Here is a 10,572-nt window from a genome sequence, read left to right as displayed (position 1 = left end):
GTTACAAACGTTACTTGGCTGAAAACTGTCGCCGAAACACTACAAACTGTAGGTCCAAAACACAACTATGATACCTTATCAAATACATCACTATCGAATAATTATTTCCTGTTTTATTTTAGCCACCATCAGACATGGAAGTATGCTTTCCTTGGCCCGATAGTTTATGTGTGATAGCACGAGTGTTGTGTTTGATCTTGTAGGACTGAGAGCAGTATATATAATCACTGGTTTTCTGGTTGAGACTAAGACTCGGTTGCAAGTACATCATTACCAAACACTAGTCGTCTTTCTTAGGTATTTCAAACACAAATCTACAGTTGATATTACATTACATTGAACAATCACAGTACAGTAAACTACGGTTATAACGAACTCGAATGGACTACTAATTTTAGTTCGTTATAACCGTAGTTCGTTATAAGTACATATAGAGCATGACTACAGCAAGTAGTCGGGACCCAAAATTAAGTACGTTATATCCGTCAGTTCGTTATAAGCGTGTTCGTTATAACCGTAGTTTACTGTATATAAACCTTAGAGCTATGTATTTGTAGTGAAGACATTGAAAAAGAGGTGTCAGTTTAATTCTATTTTGTACTTGTTACTAAATACGTCAAGGTAAATTTAAAATGTTATTTATTTATATCTTTTTAAAGAAACATTGCATCAGCATCATATTTAAATCAAATAGGTTTGCGCGTGTATCTATATTTAGAATCGAGAATTACCAAGCAATGCCTGCCTTAATGTTGTTACCACGTGCATTGCTTATGTAAGTTTTGTCTGGGGTTTTCCAACTCATGGAGACAATTCATACCTCGAGCCACGAGACATTCGCTCTCTGCGGAAGGTGATCGACGGTGTGTTCGTGTGAAGAGACGACTTGTTCCGTTCCACGCAGGAGAATCTGTCTTCTCTCTTGTCCTTGGACATACCGGTAAACATGTTGTCGATGTTATAGTGCCATTACATGTGCATGTGTTTACAATGGCCATGCTGCCTTGGGCTGAATACTAGCCTGTAATTGCTGAAGGATAGTCCCTCAAAATTAAAGGTTTATAGAAAAGATTTATGATACTATTGACTAAATCATACAACGTCTGATATCTGATATAAAGACACAGACCTGTACCAATGTCTATGTATGTGTTAGGTTACGCATAGGATATTAAACACGATGGCAATAAATCATTTAAACCGGATATCATAGTAGTAGTAACTAGCCTATATAACTGTCGTGATGTTATAGATTTTACTATATATTGATCTCAAGTGTTTTGCACACAGATGTAATAACGTAACCAGAATTAAGTATTCCGAGTTTATTAAAAGTAATGTGAAATTGTGAATCCTAATCAATATCAACTGAGAAGCAAAACAAACAATGACTCTCAGTTGACTACTATTAAAATATCTATAAAATTAATATAAAATTTGATTTAAAGCATTGAAAATTTATAAACAACAACAGCATAATACACAACTACTGATGGGTATCTTAGACATTATGTCTTTAAAAATCAATAAATTTGCTTTTTCGGCACAAATTTATAACATTTCAAACATGGTAGGGATCATATGGTTGCTAATTTATTTTTTACCCCAGTCTTCATTAAACTACATTTATTTTTACACAAAATTCCCCAGCCACAGTTTTACAAATTATTGCAGGAAGGAGTGATGGCAAAATAGACAATAAAATTTAACAACATTTTTGTTAATTTTTAATAAGATTAAAAACAAACTCGGTATACTATTTTGTGGCCCTCAGATTGCATATTAAGCGCCAACCCTGTGCAACAGGCAATAGTCCCCATAATCGCAGTGTTGACGCATTGATGTCCGCGCATGGAGGAGATGCCATGTTATCAAATGAAATAAAATTACATAAATGTTCGGACTTTGTGTTTGACGACATAAGGTGAGCGGTAGCTACTCCAACTTTGTTGACGACTGTATTGCTTATACGTATATACATGTTTGTCCCGATTTGCATTTTCCCGAAAACGGTAGAGGGAAATAACTGAGTTTCGTAAAATCACTACATTGGACAACACATGAATAAAACATAATTGCGGGAAAATACATAATGCATTCTTGATTAGACATATTTTGTCATGACTGCGACGTTAAAAAGCACCTAAAACAACCGACAACTCTCCCGCTCATTATGACTGTGTGACTATGGTTTCATGAACGGGGTGTTCTCACATCGCCCAACTCTATTGTTCTAATTTTAAAATCACCCAACTATGCTAATCCCTTATACAATAGGATCAAGTCTTTGAAAGGCATTTAGGAGTGATACATATAAGGAACAGAATTTATAGATGTCAACTTCTTTATTATGAGGATCAAGACGTTTCGGAGTATATTCTTACTCCTTCATCAGGTGAATTCTGATAAAGGAGTAAGCATTTACTCCGAAATGTCGTGTTCCTCATAATAAAGAAGTTGACATCCATTAATTCTATTCCTTAATAGGATTAAGGTTATTGTCTCTTGCAAAACGTATACCGACTGTAGCTTTCAATGTATAAACTTGTGAATGACAAAAGTAACATTTTCACATCTCGTTTTTATTTCTGATATTTTAAGACATTTACTTCTGACATTTTAGCTCATGAACACGTGAGCAAGTGTAGATTGTTTGAATTACGGTTACATTAAACCTGCGAAACATGTTGTCCTGTTTAGATAAGTATAGCAATTGGGTGTTTCTGCAATTGTTAACATAATTCATCCAACATACCTTGCGTATGCTTATATACAGTAACACGTTAAGTCCGTTCAGTGCAGTCAATGCGTTGTGGTGATAAATTGCCTTAAACAGCGATGCAAAACAAAACAACGAAAACAACAACAAATCCAGTAACAATCAAAACCATGAAATGGCCTGTAAAATAGCAGATCTGTGCTGAAAATAATGACCCTCCCCTAATGCTTGTCATAATTTATGATGATCTTCCCCATGTCATTTTTTCACGACTCTCCCCGAAAAGTCAAAATGCAAAAATACTTTTTATTTAATTATAAAATGTCATCTTTTGTCATGACCCTCCCCAAATATGTGCATTATTTTTTATAACCCTATTATCCCATTTAGGTTGTAGTAGCAATTATTTTAATGGTCATCATGACCAACGTGCAATTCAAGCTCGCCGTAAAAGGAGCCTATGCTTGTCGTAAAAGGCGACTAACGGGATCGGGTGGTCAGGCTCGTTGACTTGGTTGATGCATGTCATCATATCCCAATTGCGTGGATCGATGCTCTTGATGTCAATCACTGGATTGTCTGGTCCAGACACGATTATTTACAGACCGCCGTCATATAGCTGTAATATTGCTGATTGCGGCGTTAAACAACAAACCAACCAAACAGAACCAACGTACGTCCTGGAATTTAACACTTCAATTAGAGTTATCTCCCTTACACTATAAGCTCGTATCACAACGTGCCTTTGATTATCAAACCCTGAGTGAATTTAAGGCAGCTGATATTTCTAGCAATGAGAGTTGACTGGAATCAGCTAGACTTTATTAACAGTGAAAAGGTATATGGACAGGCCTAGCAAAGAAACCAACAGAGAGCGACCAAACTGTGGAATATGTAAACACTTTAAATAGAAATAGGGGCGGTCGGGTAGCCTAGTGGTTAAAGCGTTCGCTCGTCACGCCAAAGACCCGGGTTCGATTCCAGACATGGGTACAATGTGTGAAGCCCATTTCTGGTGTCCCCCGCCGTGATATTGCTGGAATATTGCTAAAAGCGGCGTAAAACCATACTCACTCACTCACTCACTTAAATAGAAATAGCAACACAAATTGCGAACAAAGACACAACTCCCATAAAGTTTACATCGTTATGATAAGAACCCGGCACATTTTCAATGAAACCAAACACAGTAAATCACCATTCGTTGCGATCCGCGTATCCCAGGACACAATACCAAATGTCTGTCAGGGGATTCACTGTAGACTTATGCATTTACATAAAACAAAACAATGACGGGTTAACAAGTGTTTTATTGTTTTATAATGAATGTATAATGAGAAGAAAGTTCAAAATGAAATTAAGACGGTGAATTTTGACCAGTGTTATCACTTGAGAACTGATTGTCGTCGTACTTAGCTCGTACTTCCTACTGAGCCCCTGGGGTGCCGAACACTGGCTAGCAGCCTCCAAGTGACGTCATCGTTAAAGCCAATTAGTTTCATTTACTGATCCAATCATGAATACTAGCATTTAATGAATAAACTACCAATTGATAGTGCACATGTATTCTTATCTGCGTCAGGGAAATATAAGTTTGCATTGTTAATATAAATACTTCATTTCGGGTACTGCCCAACTTATGCTTGGTGATCCTGACACCCAGTTCATCATAATCATCAACACACTTAGTGTGTGTGTGCGGCTTCTTATGTAGGTAGCTATTTATATTTAATCTCGAACAGATATACTTTTTCACAGTGTGTACACCGTAATAGGCCACAACATTTGTATCAACCCCCGTAATCCGGACAATGTTGTCCCAAGTAAAACACATGTCCAGATAAACGGATCCTTGACATAGAGTTATGTCCCTTTGTATTCACGTTGACATCCCCACCAGTAATAACCTAGTCTTTCATACAGACTCTGAAACAAATATATCCAATACAGCCGAGCAAGTCTATAATGTTCGACAAGTCTAGATTACTGCAGCATCTGAAAATGAAGAAAGTCGCTGGGTTTCTTTTTATTATATTTCATAACTATAATTTAAAAACTGTTTTTTCTGTAAAATATGTTCATTTCAGAGACTAGATGTCACTCTAGTAATAACCCGAAAGGAGGATTTCCAGCCTAGTAGGGCTTTCACAGGACACGAGAATTTTAGAAAGGTACGTAGAGGGTCTTAAAAAATATTGTATTTAGCGAACCTTGGCATTCATTTTTTTTTATAAAGATACCAATTGTCCCAGTAGTTTCTCCAGATTCCCGATGGTTAATTCTGCCACGATCGCCAAATGACAAGGGCGACGCCATGTTTGTCTGTCAACACTAAAAGTAGTCCCTACTTGACCTTTGATATTTGCATCTCTACCCGCATATGACCCCAACGGAAATAGTTTTTATCCGTTGTCTTTATCCAAGACACCTACCCATTATATATATATATGAAAATCTTCGAACGGTGCCTTATCAAAAGTGCTTTAAACCCTAGCTCATTTTAATCAGTGATGTCCAACACCTGTCTAAGTTAGTTAAGTAAACTCTATGATTATACATAATGAAGTGGAAATTAACATGAATGAATAAATGAAACAACGACATAGAAACTTGATTGCCTTACGCTCACTTTTACTTTTACGACGTGGCCAACAAACGCGCTGTCCCGGAGATCTCACAAACTGAAACCACTTTTCTTGGTATTCGCTGTTGGTGTTGCCTCCTTGTGGGGATTATGTCTTCCTGCAAGCGATATGTTATTGATCACTGAGTTACTTTCATTTTCACACCTAAAGGTCATTGACTCCGTACACACGGTTATGACAGCGTGAACCAAGCGAAAACCAAGTCATAATTATATAAAGCTGCCACACTACACCTTTCTGGGGAATAGCTTTCACGTTGTACTTCCTGTGACCTGCATTTGAGTCATTATAAACCTTGTGCTAGGTGTGGTAAAAATGGCTACCACAAATCAAACACCAAACTTAATTAGAAACTAGTAAGACTTGAGGGGACATGGTGCAGAACAATGGATAACAAGGACAGCTTAGCCTCAAATTATAAATTTTCAATAGTTGTTAAAGTACATGAAAACATTTGAAGCGCTCGTAAAATACTCCCGAAAATGTGACTTTTGATTTGATATCCGACCTGCGAATCTGGAGATAAATTATGATTTTCCGCAGCATGCAACCTTCTCTGTTTCTATAATATCTTAAATGTTTCCAGGAAAAGAACAAGTAACCAGGGCCCACTTGCACAAAGCGATTTAAGAGCTTCAACTATTGTAAGCCTATGTTAAAGTATGGGAGTTATGATCATCTAAGCGCTAAGATCGCTTTGTGCAAGTGGGCCCAGGACTTGCTCGATAGCTGATTTGAAATCCGTCGTGTTTTAAACTAAACAAAACTAGCATTCCACACAGTGATACAAAATGACATAAACTGAATTAAGACAGTAAATATAAAGTACAAATACGTGATCAAATGTGCCTCGAGACAAACCCAAGAATGTGATATGGTCTATACCTACTTCCTGCATTGAAACGCTTGTTTATTGCTAAAATTATTTTAGTTCCATAAATTAAATATTTAGTTCCAAAACTCACATTATACTATACATTGCCGTGTAACACAAGCCATCTCTCAAATTTTGTTCGTTTTCGTTTGCACGGAAATTCCATGAATCAATTTACAGAGACACAGGAACACGCGCATATTTTCTTTGCTTCCGGGAAATCACAGGTGACAGTCAAGTCGCGGCCAGGTCTATATAAGCTAATGTAACTCACATATCTTAACTCTACCATCTTTCAAAACCACAACATGGGTGTACTCACTAAGGTAGGACAGTTGCATGTTTTGATGTGTCATATTGTATTTCCTCAATGAAGAGTGTGTGATTTAGTGAGTATGGCTTTAAGCCGCCTTTAGCAATATTCCAGCAAATTCACGGTGTGAAAGAGAAGAAACGAACCCGGGCCTTCGACGTGACGAGCCAACGGTTTAACCACAAGGCTATCCCACCGCCCCCTCAATTAAGAGCGCGGGTCGTTTAAAGTTTAGGCTACTACCGACCCTGCCGGTTCAGTAACCGTTTCATGTTGGGATCGGAGCTGTTCCTTTTCTACGTGGGGGTGACGTATAGGGGCGGCTAAGTTTAGTAAGCTTCATGGTATTCCAAACATACTGGGAAGAACTGGGATTTTGTAAAAGCAAAAAAATCATTGAAAAAAAGATTGGCCTTTTTTTAACCAACCCAGTTCCCGAAGAGACCCAACTCTTGTTTCAAAACCTTACCCCAAGACTTGGCCGGTAAGTACAGACTGGCCCTCACTGGAGGAAGTTCAATATCTGATATTACTATTATGTCTACTTGGGGAAAGGTATAGATAGTGGACAGGACGCTGATTGCTTATAACAAGGACAGTCATAACTATTAACCGTATTATCAAGGTACACTATACTATTACACGAGTTAACACACAGCGGAATCAAGCAGTGATTTTAGGAATGCGGTTTTACTTCTGCACTCATTTACCCCACTTGTTGCAACAGCATGAGACATGCGTGCTCTATAGGGGTTACTGTGCACTAGAACATTCAATAGTCGCTGCCGCCTAACATTATCAATGGGATTTCCCCCACGCAATATATGGAGAAAGGGGCGTGTCTATTTAATACTGCACAACAAGCTTCGCGATTTGGCTATATATAGAGTAGGGAAATCCCCTATCACGGTATATATATATGTTCGTGTGAGCGGGGCCAGGTAAACAGAAGCGTTGAACCGAGTCAGCAAGCATTAAACATGGCCAAGGGGAAAGAGATAGTTACAGAACACCAGACCACGATCTTCGTGAGTTTTACTGAACTAGCGGAAATAGACGTTCATCGTTTTTATATTTATATATTTCAAGTACAGTATATACATACGTATCCCAAATGATAACTAGAATTGGCTTTTCTTAACATTTCAAAGCGAGTCATTTTTTTGCCACAATATATTCTTCCTTTGTTCTTTTGGATATATTCTTCCGAAAATGGAGATATGGAGAAATACTATTTTCAAATTTAAAATTTTAGCGATAAATATTTCACCACTAAGGATTTTAAACGAACCATAGGAACTTGTTCTAGCCTAAACATGGATACCCTTTGTGTATATTGCATTGTGTTCCGTACTTACAGATGTATATTGTTACATGTGTTTAGCTTGTTGTGAGGTATCACCTTGTTTTGAACTGGATTTGTTTTTGTTTGTTTTATGATTTTGTCGCTTTTAATGAAAAAAGAACAAACTTGGTAGTTATATCTATTAATTTTCATTCGTTTGTATTTTAGAAAAATATGAGCAAGGACTGCAAACTAGAGAGGCCTCCCAATCGAGAAGGAAACATGGATCTTGATGTGGACCTAGGTAGCCTCAGCCTCAATGAGAGTGACATGGACACGTGTGAATCTGGGGTAGAGGTGGGCAGCGTGGGTCAAGTGGTCAACACATGTGTACGACTTGACAGTGTCAATACAAACACCTGCCCCAGGTTTGTTTCTACAGATGAAGGATATGAAAGCAAGTCAATATCTTTCACAGACAGAATGTCCATTCAGGAGACTGAGAACAACAGACTTGTGACATCCATGAGATCGGTTGATGTCTTTCAGGTGTATCATCAAGATAAAGATGGCGACACGGATCTACATACTGGAATCATTCAAGGACATACATCTCTGGTGTTGTTGTTTATATCGGCGGCGCCGAACTATGAGTGGTTGAACATTACAAATTTGCTTCAACAGACGCCCCTCCATCTCGCTGTTATTACTCGTCAGGTGAATATAGTCCGGCGACTGATGACGGCCGGAGCAAGGGTTGACGTTACAGATATCCATGGCAACACACCACTTCACATAGCATGTCGGGAGGAATACCAGGAGATCGTGGAGTGTCTTCTGAGACCTGTTTATTATGAGGAGACACTTCTGAACCAGTATGAGCTACCATACCAAAGGATACCCCAGGATTTGGAGAAAAGGAACTTCGATGGACATACGTGTCTTCACCTGGCCGCCATGTCAACATATCTCAAAGTTCTTGAACTACTTCTGTCTAAGAAAGCTAGCATCAATGTGCGTGACGGCACCAGCGGAAGGACAGTTCTCCATTACGCTGCTGAAACCGGAAACAGAATTCTTCTTCACTTCCTGTTGTCACAGCGCCATCTGGACATTTGCTGCAGGACATATGGGGGTCTGACGCCTCTTCGTCTTGCTGCAGGGAGGGGGTTCGGGGATGTCGTTTCCATCCTCCTCGCCAACGGTGCAGACGTCACAGAGATAGACGGTTCAGATCAGTCAGACGAAGAAGTATTTGATGACCTTTGTATCAATGGACACCCAGTTGCTTTGTAACCAACCTACAACTGTTAAGTCACATCATATGGAAGGTGCATATATACAATGTTTGATAAAGAACACCACTTGTCTGTTATCTGAAAAATGTTTTTATAATGACTTATAATCGAGACTGGTTATTCTCTGGCTTTAACGGGTTTTTTTTCTATTGTTTATACCTTGGTTACTTTACATGCTGGAGTCAATCGAGGAACTATATAAGGGATATTCAATGACGATTCCTAATGAAAAGATTACACCAGTTTCTTTGCATGTATCACATGTTGTGACTAAATCTCTATCTGCAAACTACCTCATTTCATCTGAAAATTTGTGCCAAACAGAAAATACTTGTGATTACTGTCAAAATGACTGACACCCACATCGGGTGATTTGGTTATTCTTCATGACAAATACTATGCTTGATAATGCGTGTGAATGGTTGTTTTTATGGTACACGCAATGGTCAGTCAATAATGGCATTGGTTGCTTTGTGTTGGTATATGTTTGTATAATCTTAATAAATCGCAAAAGTAACTACGATGATGTTCTTATCTAGAGATATTTCATTTTTTTGTGAAGTGACCTAAAGATGCTTTCCAGGTTTTGTATTATTTATACAAGTTGTAGGGAATTTCTTGGGATTTTTATATTCATTTCAGCTATTTGGAAGGACAGAAGAAGTTATATTTTCCTTTTGATCAATCTGTAAAACCACATGGTCCCTATTAACATAAATATGGTTAGTTTAAGATTATTATTAAAGTTATTACATCACTGTTTCTTTTGCTTTTGAAAATTTATTTTATTTATGTGATATTTTTCTTTGCCACTATTTATTGATAGTACCTTATTATTTGACTTTATGTGTGTTACATCACGTGTCTTGTGATGAGAAAGGTCACACCAGGACATTATTTTGTTAATGCTTAATATGTTTGTGAATGTTATTATGTGAACTGAGTTTCATGGTTGTTGTTGGATATGCTTTTACTTTTGTGAATATTTAAACAATGTTTGTATGGTTCAGATAATATGGATGTAGTTAATGTTTACATAATGTTTACACGCTAATAAACATATACATCTTGACGAAAAGGTATAGTTGTGTTTGTGCGTGAGTCTGGTGATGAGAAGTAATTTAATCCCGGTTTCTACAAGAAAACCGTTGCCAGATAACAGCTGGGATTTCAACATTTGAGCATATGAGGAGTGGGTCCACGTCGCCAGGGCCCAAAGACGTGCAATCAACGAAGTCACCGAACCTGATCACCCGACCCATTGAGTCTACTCTTACAAGTATCAGGTTAATATAGACCTATACTGACCCGGAATCCCCTGGGGATCTGTCATGTAAACATACTAAGATCAGAGTGTGATTTTTCAATAAAACTAACGTAAGCTTTACATATAAACAAGTTACATAGGTACAAACACTGGCAGATCTAGGAGTCTTTG

General features: G+C 38.0%; 1 protein-coding gene across 1 annotated transcript; it reads left to right on the top strand.

Annotated features, from left to right (window-relative positions):
* Nucleotides 1–7,489: 7,489 nt before the first annotated feature.
* On the top strand, nt 7,490–10,200 carry LOC124135828 (NF-kappa-B inhibitor alpha-like). The gene is made up of 2 exons (XM_046501438.2): nt 7,490–7,579; nt 8,065–10,200. The coding sequence occupies exons 1-2, from the start codon at nt 7,532–7,534 to the stop codon at nt 9,130–9,132; spliced, it is 1,116 nt and encodes a 371-aa protein (XP_046357394.2). The 5' UTR covers nt 7,490–7,531; the 3' UTR covers nt 9,133–10,200.
* Nucleotides 10,201–10,572: the final 372 nt, after the last annotated feature.

The sequence above is a fragment of the Haliotis rufescens genome, unplaced genomic scaffold (assembly GCF_023055435.1).
Source record: "Haliotis rufescens isolate VD_foot unplaced genomic scaffold, xgHalRufe1.0.p SCAF_4, whole genome shotgun sequence".
Taxonomy (NCBI): Eukaryota; Metazoa; Mollusca; class Gastropoda; order Lepetellida; family Haliotidae; genus Haliotis; species Haliotis rufescens.
The sequence above is the reverse complement of the archived record's forward strand: the minus strand, read 5'-3'. Positions and strand labels throughout refer to the sequence as shown.